Source organism: Haliotis cracherodii, unplaced genomic scaffold (genome assembly GCF_022045235.1).
Source record: "Haliotis cracherodii isolate W230 unplaced genomic scaffold, xgHalCrac1.p SCAF_12, whole genome shotgun sequence".
Classification (NCBI taxonomy): Eukaryota; Metazoa; Mollusca; class Gastropoda; order Lepetellida; family Haliotidae; genus Haliotis; species Haliotis cracherodii.
In genome coordinates this window covers 37159878-37179261 of record NW_027266267.1, presented here as the reverse complement: position 1 = coordinate 37179261, position 19384 = coordinate 37159878, and the positions used below count along the sequence as shown (strand labels likewise).

The 19384-nt window shown below is 40.4% G+C and overlaps 1 protein-coding gene across 4 annotated transcripts in view; it reads left to right on the top strand.

The window, feature by feature from the left end:
- Positions 1 to 3598: 3598 nt before the first annotated feature.
- The window catches only part of LOC139458399 (dual specificity tyrosine-phosphorylation-regulated kinase 1A-like), a 92306-nt gene continuing 76520 nt past the window's right edge, over positions 3599 to 19384 (top strand). For 3 of the 4 annotated variants that reach the window (XM_071239821.1, XM_071239820.1, XM_071239825.1), the window contains exon 1: positions 15447 to 16274. In XM_071239821.1, the coding sequence (XP_071095922.1) occupies positions 16133 to 16274 (142 nt within the window). In that variant the 5' untranslated portion in view covers positions 15447 to 16132. Of the gene's footprint in view, positions 3848 to 15446; positions 16275 to 19384 lie in introns of those variants that run through there. The other variant, XM_071239824.1, reaches the window with a different exon arrangement.

Here is a 19384-nt window from a genome sequence, read left to right as displayed (position 1 = left end):
CCTAATCTTTTGAATGTTTCCTTTACAGTGAAAAATTCACGTGCATCTCAATCAATTTCAAACAGTTTAACTACATTTAGTCACACCATTGTTGCAATGCTTGCAGTGAAAGTCGACTGTGAGGTAACTAACGGGATCGGGTGGTCAGGCTCGCTGACATGGTTGATGCATGTCATAGATCCAAATTGCGTGGATCGATGCTCATGATGTCAATCACCGGATTGTTTGGTCCAGACTCGATTATTTAAAGACCGACGTCATATAGCTGGAATATTGCTGATCTGGGGTAGAATAGGTCTTCAGCAACCCATGCTTGCCGTAAAAGGCGACTATGCTTCGGGATCGGGTGGTCAGGCTCACTGTCTTGGTTGATGCCAGCAATATTCCAGCTGTATGGCGGCGGTCTGTAAATAATCGAGCCTGGACCAGACAATCCAGTGATTGACATCATGAGAATCGATCCACGCAATTGGAATACGATGACATGCATCAACCAAGTCAGCGAGCCTGACCACCCAATCCCGTTAATCGCCACTTACGACAAGCATAATCGCTTCTCACGGCAAGCTTGGGTTGCTGAAGACCTATTCTACCCCAGATCTTCACGGGTACTAGCAATGACAACATGGCGATAGACGGCTGTCATCACACTTAATTGTTAGAACGTCACGGGATCCTGTTTTCTTATAACTGTGACATTTTTAGCTTTTTCTTCACATCCTTGACTTGTACTATTTGGAAACATATAGTTCCGGTGGTCATCAATGAATAAATATATCATTAAATGGGTGGTCATGTTAGAGGTCGTCGGTCAACCATATTAGCCCTAAAGACATGCTGTATTTGGCCATCTGCGTTGCCTCGGGCCAATACGACTGATCTTGCATCTGGCCACTATGAAGACACCCATGTAATAATGCTATCTATATTTTTCTGAGGAAACTAACATAGAAAGCTAATAATATAAAGAATGGCCTACTCACAACTCGGTATTTTTCGGATTATCTGTCCCTGGTGAATGAATGTAAAATGTTCCTCGCAAAAACGAATTGACTCGGGACAGCTTAGGCTGTATACTCCCCAGGGTGTGAGAAAAAAATAACTCGAGTTCACACTGGTCCATTGACCGGATTAATAATGGTGTTAGTGCTTTGAGCATGCTGCAAAGGATGGACTGTAGCGCATTTTATATATCCTTTATTATTAATGTTGTTGTTATTATTATTAGTAGTAGTAGTAGAAGTAGTAGTAGTAGTAGTAGTAGTAGTAATAGTAATAGTAATAGTAGTATTGTCATCATTATTATTATTATTATTATTTATTTATTTATTTTTAATTTTTTTAATTTTCAACAACAGTTTCTCGTATATGGATCGTGCTTTAATTATTACTTAATACGGCATGATGGGATTATGAATAATGTTTAGTTTAGTTTCGTCGGGGGATAATTTTTATAACTCTTGCCCTTTGACGCCACTATGAACAAAACACCTTAAACGAAGATTGGCCCCGGCATGGTGTGCATGCTTTTCCGTCTTTCCCATTCCGCGGAGATTTTACACATGCAAGGCAACTAAACACTAAAACCTTTCGCTTTTGTTTCATAAAGAGAACATTTGCATGTGGGATAATTTTCATTATTTAGTACAGACCTGACTTGAGGTCTATAGACGTAAAACGAAAGAACAAAAGAAGTGGCATAGATTTACTAGTTGTTTTTATTAAAGTTTAAAGAAAAACACTTAAGATAATAACAATCCTATCTACATTATTAAGGGTACACTTCTAATTCTCCATATAAGGATCTCGAAGTAAAGGTCGTGACGTCACTTATACGTAGAACTTCGAAAATGTATCATGATATATTTTTTTCATGGAAAAAAATCATTTACAAACTCTTAGTGTGCCCTTTTGGTCGACCCCCGAAAACTAAGAAAACTGTTTTTGCTTATAAGCTGTTTGCTATTTTCAAATATCGATATTTATTCTTTAATCATATTCCACTCTACATAATTTTCTCTCCATATAACCCCAAAGGCTACAATAAAATGTATTAGATTTCAATCAATTTTTTACACATATGCGAGATAGCATTTTATCTTTATTTTTCTCGTACGTACATTACAATCTGTGTACATTAACTTACGACGGTCGTGATTCCGTTGGTTGAGCTACGCCTATCAATCTACACATAGCGTGTTCCGTCTGTACAGGTACTTGGGGACAAAACAACTTATGTAAGGCCGTATATTTAGTCAGGATGCGGACATGGTCAAATATATTAATTAACATTGATTCTCACCTCAACGAAGAACCAACTGAAGTGTATGCAACATACCTACCATGAGATGTGTCATATACGTATTTCCAATTTTATTTATAATAATTATGATGATGATGATGATGATGATGATGATGATGATGATGGTGGTGGTGGTGGTGGTAATGATGATGATAGTGGTGGTGGTGGTGGTGGTGGTGATGATGATGATGATGATGATGATTAACGGAGGAGGAAACGACACTATTCCTCTCAGTTGATTTTATCATATGTTTGATTTTCAATTGAAAATATCTACAAATAGCGATATCATATTAAAAAAATGAACTTCACTGGCGCTTCGTCAGCACTCAAAGAATACTTCCACATGGTTTCATTTTTTAACATGTAATTTGATTTAAACCTTTTAAAGATTCAAAACATTTGTCATAATACACTCCTGATATGTACCCAAGACATCTCTTCTTTGAAAATCAGTACATTTGCGTTTTTTCAGAACAAATTTACATTTCAAATACGGTAGGGTTCACGTGCTTGCAAATTCATTTCGCACCAAGCCTTCAGTGAACCAGTTTATTTCTACACAAAATTACCTAGCCACAGATTTCCTTTTACAAACTAATGCAGTGATGGTTAAATGGACATAATCAACAGTTCTTTCAAATAATCCAATTAATAATAATACATTCCCTTCCCATCATTTATCCATAAATATATAAATAAATAGATATATTCTTATTTATATACATAAGAATAAGGCAATGGTCATCCCAAGCGTCTGCCTCGGCGTATATTTTTTGCGTGCTGCGTTTGCGTTATTTGTCTAAGGAGGGAGTTTTTATCGTAAAAAATAATCAAGACTTTTCTTTAATAAAAAAAAAAGTACATATGCTTTGCATTGCAGGGGGGAAGGGCTATTTTCTTGCAGAAACGTGTCCAAAGAATTCATTTAAAAAAATAAATAATTGAGGACCTGTTTATATTTGAAAAAGATAATTGAGTTCTGGACATTACATAAGGCCTTCGTACTCCATTTGATACACCTTGAAGAAATGTCGCAACTAAATGCTTAATTCGTTATAGGATTGTGAATAGCAAAATATCTCCCACGTTATAAACACCACGGTCACTATAGTAACAAACCTACGCGGGAGAGTGGATTCCGTAAGAAAGGTCGCCAGTGCGTGTCATATAACCTCGGTTAACCATTTCTCTTCCTGCTTATCGTGCTACTGGATAATCGACGCCGTCGCTGCTCGTGGAATTAGCCGCCATTTTGAAATCCGACAATTGCCGAATGGAGAAAATACTGTAGCAACGGTCCTTGATTTTTATATTTTTTTGTTTTGGCCTATTTCCTGTGTACCATGATATAGTGAAAGGTTTATTTCGCACCAGAGAAGGTTACTACGTCGCCTGATAGTGTAAATGTGATGGCCAATTCAAATCCGCCATTTGCGCGCCATTTTAGATCACAGAGGCCAGGTCAAGTTGACTCCTGTTAGGGAAAGGGTACAACGAACGGATTTTTAACTGGATTGTACACAAATCGGCAACTATTTCAAGGTGAGTGGTTTATTTCGACTTAGATGGAGGATATTCATAAAGAATGAAACACGCGATCGCAGTGGATGACCTAAATTCTCATTCTGTTCTACGATAGACACGACTTTGCTATCGCATCTTGTTTGTGTTTTCATGTCACCCCCTATCGCGCGATCCACGTTTTTGTAAATAATAGTCGACATAAATTGATATTTGACATTTTTAGATATGTATAACATGCTTTATTTTATTTTATAAACAATTAATTTAGTGAAACTATTCAGAATTAGGACCTATGGTCATGTTGATTTCATGAAGAAAATCTGTTTCGTTGCTGTTTGACACCGAGTCTGGACTTGTCACAAACACATGATTGATCTAAATTATCGCTTATCGTTTTGTATTAACTCCGTTCATACAACAGATGAGAACATGATAATTGGAAAAAATTGCCGTTTGATTCCCCGTGCCTCAATCTTTGTTGCTGACGATATAATTCATTCATCTCTGAACATCTAAATTGAATTGAGCGCCATAACTCAAAACATGCATGTCTTCGCTTCCGCAGTATTCAACACTAAAACGTCGATTTCAGCCAAGATATTGTTCTTTATATATTTATATCAGTCAAAATACATTCACCGTGAGTTAGCGGAAAGTAATGCCTTGCGTACATTTACAAATGAATTCTAACGTGGTCAAAGTTTCCCAAAACATCAATGCTGTTGGTGCGACCTTAGCAACCTAGGGAATGTGTACAGACTGTATTTCGTCCTAGAAACGTTGCAGTGGTTTATTGATTGAGCGTGGAATCATTAAATCGTTAGAAAATTGGGACATGCACGTTTTGTTAACGTAAACCTTTCATTTTGATGTACGATGCATATTTGTTCGACAAAACACGAATCTAGGCTCAAGCTCTGACGCTCGTCTCGATAATCACATGGTTATGTTTTGATGGGGATGAATGGCCTCCCCCGTCAGCTGACATCCTCAGACGAGGGAGGTGGCAATGATTTCGACAGGACTATGGGTGGAATTTGATGCATAGAACGCAGTACTAGTCATCAAATTTAATATGCTTCTACAATAAAATTAATTTTGGTGTATTTTTGTTTGTGGACGTTCAACACCATTGAAGCTGTTCCGTCAATCGACATCCGCCCCTCTGTTAACATGGTAAACTGTTGAATGTTGATAATGTATTGGTATTTTGCCTATTATTCACCAGGAAGGTCATATGTCTCGTTTAAAACTGAATTTTTAGTCCATGCACAACACAGAACGTATGTGTGAATGAATGTCTTCTGTACTCAAAGTATATATTGGCAAATGTTTCTACTTCATTATTTCAAGTTACACATATTTATGTTTGAGCAGAATTTTCTGTGGAGCAATTATGTATGTCCTGTTGTCACTCAGTGCAAGCGCACGGATACTGCTGGATTCCAAACAGTCCATTGTGATGCGGTCAGTCAGTATCGGCACATCAAACAAAATTATTTGGTAATTGTGACCAGTTAACTTTAATGTATGTTTACTGGACAGTAGCTTGTTATGGCAAGAACAGGGTGCCGTTGTACGAAACAACCTTAGCCCTAAGTTTACCCTATATCCTTAAGTTTTTAACCTTAGGCCTTTACTAATCGTAACTCCCATTCTTTATCACTGACTTACGACAATCATAGCGCTTAGATCGCTTTGTGGAACGGGGCCCTGTCCACATAAGGTTGTCCAATGGTACTTTTGTGCTACGTGCGTAACGTTTGATAAGGTTACCTTAAGATTAACCTTAGTAAAGGCTGTTTTGTACAACGGCACCCAGGCCCCCAGCAGGCAATCTTCAGAGCAATTTTTGACTTTAATGGGAATGAGGTGGTGTGGCCCAACAACGTGGGACGTTCACACTGTCAACCACTTATGTCATGTAGGAAGAACATAATTATTTTGCTGAATTTGCGCAATATTGCTGACTGCAGCATTATCAACTTCTCAGTGCTGATGATGTTCTTAATAAGTACTTCTGACATATTCAGGTGATATTTAGGCAATGCTTTTAACACAAGAATTTATACAGGATTCCGATCTAAGTGCCCTTGGCTGTTAATTTTCTCAAATTTGTGAGTGAAATACAAGTCACCTGTACCCTGTACAGAGACATAATTTTTGTTCTTACTGTATAACATGAATTGGGAAATATTTACTGACATTTGCTGCAGACCTGGTGCTGAACATCGACCTCTAGATGAATCCCAGTGCAGAGCTCCAGATAAGCTTTTGGTGCTGTGGGTATTTTACCCATGCATTTTAAAATCATTGGGTATCAGTAATTCTATCTGGGTATTCAAATTTCTGTTACCCACTTGTTTTTACACATGTGGGTATTTAAGTTAAATATTTAAAAACACTATTCATTAAGTCCCTGCAAACTGGTGTCGTGTGGGTTCGAGAGCTTTATAGGACTCAAAAATACCACGATACTTCCACAAGATCGTGTGATGGCAAATGATCATGATGTAACTCTCATCGTGGAGTTTGGCAAGGTTGACGGAATGCCCATTTTATAATTTCAAAATAAGTTGCTGATTTGCTAATCGAATACGCAGGGTTACTTCACAATATTTTGATGATACGCACAAGTTTTATTTTTGTAGCTTATCTGTAATGTTCATTGCGTATTTGATACGCTTGGATTTTATTTTACTGCATATTTCTGCATTTTTGATGCATATTTTACGCAGATACGCAGCTTATCTGGAGCTCTGCAGTGACATTTATTTGTTGATTTAAAACAACAACTGTTGACTACATTGTACATGTGTACTATGTCTGGCCACTACTAACACCTAATCATGCTAATGAAGAGGATAGAATCTTCTCAGGGAAATAATAATGCATGTACACGTTCCTGGAAAGATATGAAACATCCTACACTGTAAACAGAATTAGAATGAAGTCTTTCCTCTAACCCTAATGACCCAATCAACTTTATTAATGCCAATATGATGCACAATTAATGAATTTTTCATTTGACCAAACATTCACAAGGTAATTAATTGTTTAGAAAAAAGTGTCAATTCATTATTGCTGAAGAACACATATTTACAATTGTAAAATGAGGCCCATTAAAAAACAAAAAAAAGAGTAAAATTGTACCATTGGTTGGTTTGTTGTTTAACGCCGCACTTGGCAATATTCCAGCTTTCTAAGGCCAGTCTGTAAATAATTGAGTCTGAACCAGACAATCCAGTGATTAACATCATGAGCATCGATCCACGCAATTGGGATACGATGGCATGCATCAACCATGTCAGCGAACCTGACCACCCGATCCCGTTAATCATCTCTTGCGACAAGCATAGTCGCCTTTTACGGCAAGCATGGGTTGCTGAAGACCTATTCTACCTAGGATCTTCACGGGTCGACCATGTTAGAAGCCCAAAACATCAGAAAGAACAAAGGCTTGATGCTTTTCAATGTTCTCTGCAACTTCAAATTTTTTTGACATTGCCAGTGGTCTGAAAAGGGCATCAACCGCCTTCTTTTTTATGCAACTTGTTTGGCCTGAAATTTCGGGTAAGTTTCCCAGATAAGTTTGTTGTTTAACATAGCACTATGCAATATAGTATTCCAGCTATATGACGTCTGTCTATAGATAATTGAGTCTGGACCAGACATTCCAGTGATTGATGTCATGTGCATCGATCCACGCAACAAGGATATGATGATATGCAACAACCAAGTCAGCGAGTCTGACCACTTGATCCTTCTACAGCGTTAGAAATTGGCACTAGTCCTATAGTCCTTGCCAAACTGCCCAATGGTAAAGGTATCATACGGACTAGTAGAAATTTGCCATTTTTAAGGGTTTTGCTATATGTTATCATTATTAGGACTAGTGGACGAAAACTGTTAGTTTCTAACCCTGCTTCTAACTGCTCCTTACGACAAGCATAGGTTGCCTTATTCACTGATCTCATACTGGGGGTGGGGTGTGTGTGTGGTTAAAGCGTTTGCTCGTCACGTCAAAGACCTGGGTTCGATTCCTTACGTGGGTACAATGTGTGAAGCCATTTCTTGTGATCCCTGCCATGATATTGCTAAAATATTGCTAAAAGCGGCGTAAAACTATTCTCACTTACTCGCTCACTCACTCGCTCACTCATACCCAGGGAATAATTTCTGTATGGCATGTACTGATATAGTAGACCTGATAACCGAAAACAACAACTTTGTGTGTTAAGAATATATTGTTTTGATATCATTGATTATTAGCATTGTTCAAATTGATAAAAAATTGTAGATTGGTTTTGTTTTCAACCATGGAATCAGTCATGAAATCTGTGATCATTTAATTTCCAATGACATGAGTTTATCTCTATAAGATGAATTATTAGACTCCGTACAATGTCATGATTGTTAACAGTACAAGTCATCATAAGACCCCATAGACTTTCATCCTTAATATTGACTGCCTCCGTGGTAGAGCGTCCGCCCGGAGAGTGGAAAGTCAGGGGTTCGATCCCCGGCCGCGTCATACCAAAAGATGTTAAAAGATGGTACTTGTTGTTACCCTGTCCTGCGCTCGGCATTAAGGGGCTAAAACAAGAACTGGTCGGCTCGGAGTCAGTATACTGTGTCTGAGTGGGGTATTCATGTTAAACTGCGGCATGGTATCTCAGTGAGCCAGCACTAAAAATCGGCATCAGTCCGGACTAGTACAAGCAGCCACACACACACGTACATGCACGTCGCTATATAAGTGCAATAATCTTGGACGCGACGTTAAACCCAATTTTCGTCTCAACTCACCTCATCCTTTATATTAACAGCAGGCAGTGTTTTCTTACTGTTAGGGGTTTTGATATAAATATATTCACTACTAGAAATTGTATATCATGAATATTACTGGACTGTTATCATCATGATCACATCTGTCTCCTTTGCATAGAAATGCAAATAAAAACTGCATTAAGACATTTAAGTTTCAGTTATTTGCTACAAGCTGAAATCCAATTTATGAAAGATTCGATGTTGTGTTATAAATGACAGCTTGTCCAACGTATGTTATTTAAGTAGAGAAAGTCTTATGAATTTCAAACAAAACTTAATAAACTGCTCATTTTATGTGAGAAAGTGTAATATTATTCTAACCTTTAATGTTTTAAGAAATTTGAAATTAGAAAATGGCTGTATTCCACATGAATGTAGTGTTATCAAATATTAATGAAATTTATCAATTGTCCCTTTTCTGGGTCATTGTCACCAGGAGCAAAGTAAGTGTTGATTTGTCATGTGTAGTCCATGTTGTATTCATACATTCCCGTGTGAACGAAGGCTGTGGGGGGGCCCTGCCTGTCCAGTGTGGAGGGAGGGAGGTCAGTTCTGAGAACAGCCTCCTAGACAAAGGTGCACTGACCTCAACTGTACACAGTTAGAGGGACCAGTCATTGTAGCATTTTGATACAGCTGTAGGCCAATGTTTCAGACAAGAAGTACAACTATGCCAACAGTGATTGATACATTTGAAAGGGGCATATGATAATTTTATGATCTTTTATTGTTGATATCAGTTTGATACAGGTTTTGTTTTACAGTAATGTATATTGATAGATTTAGTGGGGGGATTCCAAAAAAAGCGCCCTACTGTTTTGTTCGATGCCTTGATTTTTTAAAGTTCTTATTTCAGAGGCATTTTTACATGGTATTGTGACATTGTATCAAATACAAATTACAATAATTTTAAATTAAGCATTCAAGGCTCTTCCTGTCTGATAGCCATATTGTCAGTAAAATACAAACTTCTTGTCTCAGCCATCACATTAATTACAAATGTATTAACATGAATTTGGATTTTTTAAAATTCAAATTTCATAATTTGTACTAAAATATGCTGCAGACTTGTCTTGGTGCAGGTTTTGTTAAATCAATGATTTTGTAAGGATCATTTGTGTGTGTGCGCGCACATCTGTGCGTGCGTGCGTGCGTGCGTGCGTGCGTGTGTGTGTACATTACAATCAGCTCTCTAACTCTCTTAAATATAATACTTAACAGTGGTGTATCAGAGACAAGAAAGCGATAGTGTTGCACAAGAAACTATAGCTTTCTCATCTCATGTTATTGCTTTATAGCAATAGACCAATCAATCTCTTTATTGAAGCCGATAAAGCAATGGTGCAAGTATCGCAATGCTCAAACTGTTGGGTGGATCATCACACAGATTTTACCATTGTCGACCATTGACCCTTAAATGTATGACAGCATCCCACTGAGTGTGTCATGTCCAATCTGCAATCGCCTAAGGGAGGGGTAGAAATTAAGTTATATTTTCACTGGTACACCAAAATGTTCAGCTACAGTAACCATCTACTATCTAGTAAAAGTAGGAGTTCGCCATTAGTGACAGTCAGAGAATATCCTGGATTCTAATCTAAGTAGCCCTGGCAGGCAAATTTGGTAAATTGTTACTGTATTCGATCTAATAAGCGGCCACGGCGATATTTGCTAATATATATTGGCCAGTGAACAATCCTAATTAGCACCCCTTCCGATTGATCAATGTACACAAGACTTATTTATTCATGTTTAATACGCACCCATGTGTTATTTGCACATTTAATAATGGGCAATTAAATTCTGGAAAAATATATCTGTCGTACATAAACATTTCAGGCTGTCAGCATAACCCGCAAAATTTATCTTTGAACTCGTTTGCTTTCACTAAAATGATATTCTAATAAGAGCCCCCTATTTCTAATTTTGAGAGCGCCCTGGGCGCTTATTATGTTGAATACGGTATTTTGATTTTGAAGCAATTGTTGTTTTTTAAATTCTAATACCCTGTTCACATGCGCTTCTATACATATATGCATATGTGTCACCGCAGGTTAGAAACAAACAGTCCTTATGATACCTTAACTATTGGTCAGTTTGGCAAGGACTACAGGACTAGTGTCAATTTCTACCTCTGGCGTGTAGAAATACATACGTGAGTATACTTGTCATGTGAACGCGTTCACTCATGTGTGTATATTTACATCAGGAGCAAATTTGCATCATGTCTGGAGCAGGTGCAAATGTAAATGTAAATTTGCACTGTGTGTATATGTTGCAATGTGAATGTTTATGTTAATGTAAGAGGATGATCTAATTAATATCTGTTCTTTTGCCAATACCAAACAACTTGTCAAAAGTTGCCAACGTTTATGTGTATATACAAAGATGAGCAGACAGTGTTTTCTTTTGGTTTCAAGGAGTCAAAACTTTGTGTACAAATTAAATCAAACACACGTTGCTTCACGCGAAAATCTTCTAAGTTACTCTTTTCACACTGCACACTTAGGATTTACAGTTGCCAGTGTCAAGTGTGGCACAACAAATGAAAATATGTATGTTTTTACTATTAACCTGCACTACTGATTAGTGTTTAGTGGAACAGTTATTAAAGGTCAGGTTTGATATTTTTTACTTAGTGTGCGACTGTGATCGATACTTGTATCGAGAAGTAAAAAATTGCGATGCATCGGTGTATAGTGCCACCACTACAAGAGGCATAAGGGTAGCCATGTGGTTTATGTGTTCGCTTGTGACACCGAAGGCCTGGGTTCCTTTCCCCCCATGGGTCCAATGCAGTGTTTGAAATAAAATAAAATGCAAGGACCCATTGAGGGAAGAGGCTCCAGGCCCTGACTAAACTCTTCGGGTCCTCATTAAAAACAATTGCAGCGTATTGTGACAAATAAATCGACTCATAAATTTACAACAGGCCATAAGGAGCCATACAAAATTGAAACTACGGGCCAGAGTTAGAAACTAACAGTTTTTGTCCACTAGTCCTTATAATGATAACCCTTAAGCAAAACCCTTAAAATGGGCCAATTTCTACTAGTCCTTAGGATACCTTTACAATCAGGCAGGGGGCGGTCGGGTAGCCTACTGGTTAAAGTGTTCGCTCGTCACGCCGAAGACCCGGGTTCGATTCCCGACATGGGTACAATGTGTGAAGCCCATTTCTGGTGTCCCCCACCGTGATATTGCTGAAATATTGCTAAAAACGGCGTAAAACCACTCACTCACTCACTCACCACTATTGGGCACTTTGGTAAGGACTACAGGACTAGCGCCAATAATACTGCGTGCCTGACACAAGATCTAACTGCCAAGGGCCTGCAGGCAAGCGCTTATTTCAAACACTGGTCCAATGTGTGAAGCCCCTGTCGTGATATTGCTGGAATATTGCTTAAGGCGGCGTGAAACCATACATTCACTCACTCATTCATTCTTTTGTCACAAAAAAAAGGTAGGGTCGGCACCTCAAATTATGGTTGGTCTGATTATTGGAACCAGGTTTTCAGTCTATCAAGTTTCTCATTTTGTGAGGAATGTTTGTTTGAAGGTATCCTTATTTTCTTATTTCTTTTCATACAAGTCTTATCTACATATTTATTTACCAGCACACCACCAAAGATCTTAACTCTTGTAATATGAGCCACATTCTGAGTTTTTTTTAAAACCACAAGCAATGTGTATTCGGACATAATGTAGCTGAAGGCATCACAGCGCCAACAAAATAAGGGAAATAACTCCTCCTGTCTTCAGCACCACCACAAAATGAAAACGCTGGTTGTCAAATGACAGTTAGTTTTCTTGGGCATATTCTCTTAATATTTGATAAATAACTTATTTACTTGCACAGGAAGATAGGAATCCTAAAGTAGATTTGGTAACTGCTGCCAACTCATCGGTTTTAACTGGAAATTTTCGACACATCCTGAACTTTTTCTGAGGCTGTCATGTATTGTTCTTTTGCCAAAATTTGGTGAATCCTTTGTGGAAGGGACCATATCCAGTTGTCCGTTATTTTACTGGGATTTCTACTCAAAACTGATTTGATACAGTATTCATTTTATTTTAGAATTTAAGAGACACAATAGCAGTGTTCATTTTTTACTTGAAAAATGGTTTGGTTTGTACAGGCTTGAAAAGGTCTTGAACTTTTAAGTCCCCCTTGAAAATAACCAAAATAATAATAATAATAATGTGAAAATAACCAAAGTAGCTTGAATAGCCTTGAATTTGTACAAAATGACGTCTTCGTGTACTTGTGATAGCTTTGTGGGCCAAAGACCATGAAGAATTCATGACGGACATAATTTATTTTATTTGTTGGTTGTGGAAATAAACCTTGTTTGAAAATTATTGTTCCATGTCTCTCTGAACTTGGTGTGTATCTTGTATTTTATCATAAGATACTATTATTGATGCCAACTGTGCTTGTTGTAAGAGGCGACTACCTGGATCGGGTGGTCAGGCTTGCTTACTTGGTTGATCGTGCAACATGCAGAAATCCATGGTCCACTGACAGGCCGTCACGCATACGAGTGACCCCCTCTCAGGTGGTCTCTTGTACACGAGACGGGAGAGCCGTCTCGCGTACACGTTACGTCCTCTACTGTGATGCATGCCATCGTATCCCATTTGCGTGGATCGATGCTCATGATATCAGTTGTCTGGTCCAGGCTTGACTATTTACAGACCACCATCATATAGATGGCATGTTGCTAAGTGCGGCGTTAAACAACAAACAAAAAACAAAAAATATAATTGATACACTAATGCGTTGGTGATTTGTGTCATGTTGACATCCCTGTTGAAAATATATACAATAGTCATTATTTCTTTCCGATCATCACAATTCGTGGATTAAAAATATTTTCTGCGTTATTTCTAAAAAGATCAAGGTCAGTTTTCCAAATTAACTGCTGTAAGATGAACTGGTTCAATTGTTTTTAAGTTTTGTTTTCACAGAATGACAATATTTTTAAGAAATAAATTTCGGAAAACATGTTTTGTGGATATGCCCTTATGATTTTCTGAATCTGGAAACCAAAAAGTTTTAAAAAAAGTAGTCTACATTGATAATAGTCTCTTGTGTTTCCATAATCAGACAGACAGCTGCTCCGAAATCAGTGGACTGGTCACACAAATTGTGTTAATTCCTAGTGTACTGTTATATCCTGTTTGGGATGTATTTGTTTTATACCCCAGTGACCCCTGAACTGATCTATGCTAATTATGCAGTGGCCTGCGTGATGTAATGAACGAACACATTACTATAGACTTTGACTGGACAGCTGAAATTCCTGGCATACTTGTTTGATGAAAGGGCACTGGCTGTGTGGTCTGTGTTGGGTCAGGCAAGGATATTGTTGACCAGGTTCTGATGCAAGGGCTCAATAAACCAGGCTGCCCTTCTGTTCAGACTTTGTTAATTGCTTGTCCATTCAAGGCTGCCATTGTCCAGGCCAGCAGTGATGTAACAATGGTTGTATCCCTGGCAGTTTCACTATAGCGCGGGATTGTTGTGTGTGTGTGTGTGTGTATACTGGAAGCCGATAGAGATTTGTGTATTGGTTCCTGAGTTGGTATCTACATTGTTCATTTTCAAGTGCAGAAAGTATTTATTGTAAGCTTGGTGGCTTTGTTTCGCTGGCAAAATTGACTGTCTTCATTACTAGGACAATCAGCTGTGCTGTGGCATTTTCTTTGGATTGTGTTGACAGCAGCTGCGTGGCTTCCTCACTATAAGGACATCAGCTGATCACTGGCCCTGTGTCACCTCAGTAATGCTCTGTTAATGACTACATGGCTGCTTCAGTATAAGGACACCAGCTGTTCACTGAACCTTGTGTCACCTTTATGATGTCCTGAAGAAAATGAATACATGGCTGCCTCACTATAAGGCCTTCAGCTGACCACTGAACCATGTTTGATGCTTCTAAAGCTCAGGAGTTGACCAGCTGGTCAGTGTTCGCTGAAGCATGACTGTCTCTGGGCTAGGTGGCCGAAAATAGACACAGGCCCATCCAGATTATTTGATATGGACCTTGGTCCTTCATCCATGGAGATTTTCTCATGAGTGCTTTCATTCTGTTTATCAATATATATTGAATGTAAATACTGAGAATTCTTCTGTTTTTTGTTTTTTTATTTCTTATGTTCTTAATGGATCTGCTTCTAATTTCACCCGCCGTGATATTGGTAAAAGCGGCATAAAACCTCACTGTAATTTTGAAATCTAACCTAAATATAAGGAAAAGAATATTTTTGGTGCATTTCTTCAATTTAATAACTGATACCACAGAATCATCACTTAAAAAGTTGCTGAAAGCAATATGAGCTGAAGACTTTCATTCATATGTAACAAACTTCAAAATCAGCCATGTGTCATGTAGCAAAGAAGCAGAATCTGAAGTTGACTGGATGCAGTACCATCCTTCTCATCAGCATTCAGTGGCGGTGAAGATGCTCGCCACCGTGGTGATGTTCATCACTCTCATACCAGCTGTGTAGCAGGTAGACGAGGGAGAGGACAGGCCCCTAGTACCACACAGTCCTCAGCTTCCCAAAATAGCTCTCAGCCTTGCTTCATTATATTCACCCTAGACAGATAACAGCTGACGAAGAGCCTTTGTTACATCCGCCCTGATTGGTCAATTATTAATATGGCTGGAGGGGCAGGAATCTGTGAGCCAATTATGGTGTGTGAGAGTTACTGAGAGACGGAGGTTGTGAGTGGTTGAAGCAGCCCCTGTAATCAGGTCAGCCTGAGCTGAGAGAACTGAGGTGGAGGCTGACTGGCTTACTGGCTGTGTTCTCCTACCTACATATCTACATACTGTGTACATGGGGCACCCTAGCAGCCCCTAGCAGCTTCCCTCGGAGACAGGACAGCCTCGGACGTCCATGACACGGCCATCTTGTGTGTGGTGGTCAGAGCTGGGCTGTGGAATATAGGCCGACAGGGAGAATGTGAGCAAGTGACGGACGGACGGAGGCTCCATCCCTACTGCTGTATCAGAGAGGGCAGCATGACGAGGCCACGATACATGTACTCCCAAGTGGGTCATCCACCTGACTCGGAACAAGACTCTGCACAGTGAAGAACTCGGAGATATCACATTGAGGATTTGTGTTCATCCAGCTTGGCCGGAGTCTGGTTTCTGTTGAGGCAACTGTATGGTGTTTTTTGTGTGTGATTGTGTTTAAAAAGTTGATGGCATGTCATTTAGCAGTGAGATCACATGAAGGGGGAACTCTCATGACCTGTTGTAGAGAAATTTGGGGGAAGGTCTCAAAAGGTGAAAAGTGGATTTTGTATTTGTGATACCTAGCAACACGTTGAATAACAGTGAGGTATATGCTGTGATATATTGATATACCTGTGGAATACACTGTGGATATATACTGGGTTTTGGAATTTCCAAATCGTGAATTTCTGTGGAGTTTGGTTGTGGATATTCCCGAATGGTACATGAGAAGGAAGCAGCACTCGTTTCGTTGGATATGGAAAGTAACGGATTAGCGGACGATTGCGTTCAGTTTGTGAACAAGACGCTGTGGTTGCAACACGAGCAAGAGGCATATAAACAGACGATGCGACTCAAACGTTAGTACCATTTCATCTCTCAATTTCATGTTAAAATTTCGGGTAGCCTAGTGGTTTAAGCATTTCCTCGCCACGCCGAAGACCCGGGTTCGATGCCTGACATAGGTACAATGTGTGAAGCCCATTTCTGGTGTCCCCGTGATGTTGCCGGAATATTGCTAAAAGTGGCGTAAAACCATATTCACTTACTCATGTTAAAATAATGGGCAAAGGAGGCCCAATTGTTTAAGGTTACGCAATTCGCTGTGTGGAGTTGCGTCCCTTGGTCATGCCAGGAACCTATTATTGTGGGTTTGTATCCTGGTTACCCCCGATTATGTTTCTAGGCCTGTAAGCACCATAGCAGTGCTCATAGGTTTCACCAAAGTGGTGAATGTCTGAGACCTGCATTACTTTAACTTTAAACTTTCCTCCCACATGAAGCTAACACGCCGTGATATACCTGGAAGACTGTTCAAAGCGGCGTTAAACCCAACTCACTCACACTGGTAAAATTGTTTTGTTAAACACTCAGGTACTTTGTTGTTGTTGGGCTGTTTTGGTTGAAGCTTGGAATATTCCAATGTGACAATGGTTGTCTAGACAACAGGTTTTGAGATTGTCCAGAAACTTAGTGCGGAGTTCTCACAGATATTATTTTGATTAAGATTTTGTTAGTGTTACACATAAAACTCAGAATAGGTCTTCAGCAACCCAGAAAAGGCGACTAACGGGATCTGGTGGTCAGACTCGTTGACTTGGTTGATGCATGTCATCGATCCTACATTGCGAGGATCGATGCTCATTGTATCAATCACTGGATTGTCTGGTCCAGACTCGATTATTTACAGACCGCTGTCATATAGCTGGAATATTGCTGAGTAGGGAATGAAAAACAAAGTTGTAGGTTTACACAATCATAGAAGATTGATTTCGAAACGATACCAAGAGATAATTGATTGGGTTTCCTTTTTGTTACATTAAAGATCTCTATTCACATTATACTCCATTTCTTACAAACAGCGGTGATAAAACCTCATTTCATTTCATCTCATTGCCAAAAATGTAACTGACAAAAGTAATTTTATTTGTTTTCTAATTTCAACTGGTGTTTTTGAAGAGGCCTTGTAAACTAAGTAAAACCTATAAATGGCCTCGTGGTCCTTCCTCAAACCTGCACGACCCCTAGCCTCGTGGTCCTGCCTCAAACCTGCACAACCCCTAGCCTCGTGGTCCTTCCTCAAACCTGCACAACCCCTAGCCTCGTGGTCCTTCCTCAAACCTGCACAACCCCTAGCCTCACGGTCCTCCCTCAAACCTGCACAACCTCTAGCCTCATGGTCCTTCCTCAAACCTGCACAACCCCTAGCCTCATGGTCCTTCCTCAAACCTGCACAACCCCTAGCCTCACGGTCCTCCCTCAAACCTGCACAACCCCTAGCCTCATGGTCCTTCCTCAAACCTGCACAACTACCAGCCTCATGGTCCTTCCTCAAACCTGCACAACCCCTAGCCTCATGGTCCTTCCTCAAACCTGCACAACTCCTAGCCTCATGGTCCTTCCTCAAACCTGCACAACTCCTAGCCTCATGGTCCTTCCTCAAACCTGCACAACCCCTAGCCTCATGGTCCTTCCTCAAACCTGCACAACCCCTAGCCTCATGGTCCTTCCTCAAACCTGCACAACCACCAGCCTCATGGTCCTTCCTCAAACCTGCACAACCAACCCCTAGCCTCATGGTCCTTCCTCAAACCTGCACAACCACCAGCCTCATGGTCCTTCCTCAAACCTGCACAACCACCAGCCTCATGGTCCTTCCTCAAACCTGCACAACCAACCCCTAGCCTCACGGTCCTCCCTCAAACCTGCACAACCCCTAGCCTCGTGGTCCTTCCTCAAACCTGCACAACCACCAGCCTCATGGTCCTTCCTCAAACCTGCACAACCAACCCCTAGCCTCGTGGTCCTTCCTCAAACCTGCACAACCAACCCCTAGCCTCATGGTCCTTCCTCAAACCTGCACAACCCCTAGCCTCATGATCCTTCCTCAAACCTGCACAACCAACCCCTAGCCTCGTGGTCCTTCCTCAAACCTGCACAACCCCTAGCCCCATGGTCCTTCCTCAAACCTGCACAACCCCTAGCCTCATGGTCCTTCCTCAAACCTGCACGACCCCTAGCCTCGTGGTCCTGCCTCAAACCTGCACAACCAACCCCTAGCCTCATGGTCCTTCCTCAAACCTGCACAGCCACGAGCCTCATGGTCCTTCCTCAGACCTGCACAACCCCCAGCCTCATGGTCCTTCCTCAAACCTGCACAACCCCCAGCCTCATGGTCCTTCCTCAAACCTGCACAACCCCTAGCCTCGTGGTCCTTCCTCAAACCTGCACAACCACCAGCCTCATGGTCCTTCCTCAAACCTGCACAACCCCTAGCCTCATGGTCCTTCCTCAAACCTGCACAACCAACCCCTAGCCTCATGGTCCTTCCTCAAACCTGCACAACCCCCAGCCTCACGGTCCTTCCTCAAACCTGCACAACCCCTAGCCTCATGGTCCTTCCTCAAACCTGCACAACCCCTAGCCTCATGGTCCTTCCTCAAACCTGCACAACCCCTAGCCTCATGGTCCTTCCTCAAACCTGCACAACCCCTAGCCTCATGGTCCTTCCTCAAACCTGCACAACCCCTAGCCTCATGGTCCTTCCTCAAACCTGCACAACCCCTAGCCTCATGGTCCTTCCTCAAACCTGCACAACCCCCAGCCTCAGATGTGCTTGTGGGGAAGCTAGGTATAAATATCACACACTGGTAGAATACTATCTAGTTGATAGGTGAAGCCATTAGACCTCCCATCCAAGTTTCAACAGTTTCTCTGACTGCTTATCCTTCAGTACAGTGATGATTCACAGCCAGTGATTTCATCAGGACAATATGCATCAGAAGTTGAAAACATGGGTGTTAACCATGTAAACAACAAAAGAAACTGGCCCAATAGTTCAGGTATCATAACAGCGGTAGAAACTAACAGTTTTTGTTCACTAGTCCTTATAATGATAACATATAGCAAAACCCTTAAAATGGGCCAATTTCTACTAGTCCTTAGGATACCTTTACTATTGGGCAGTTTG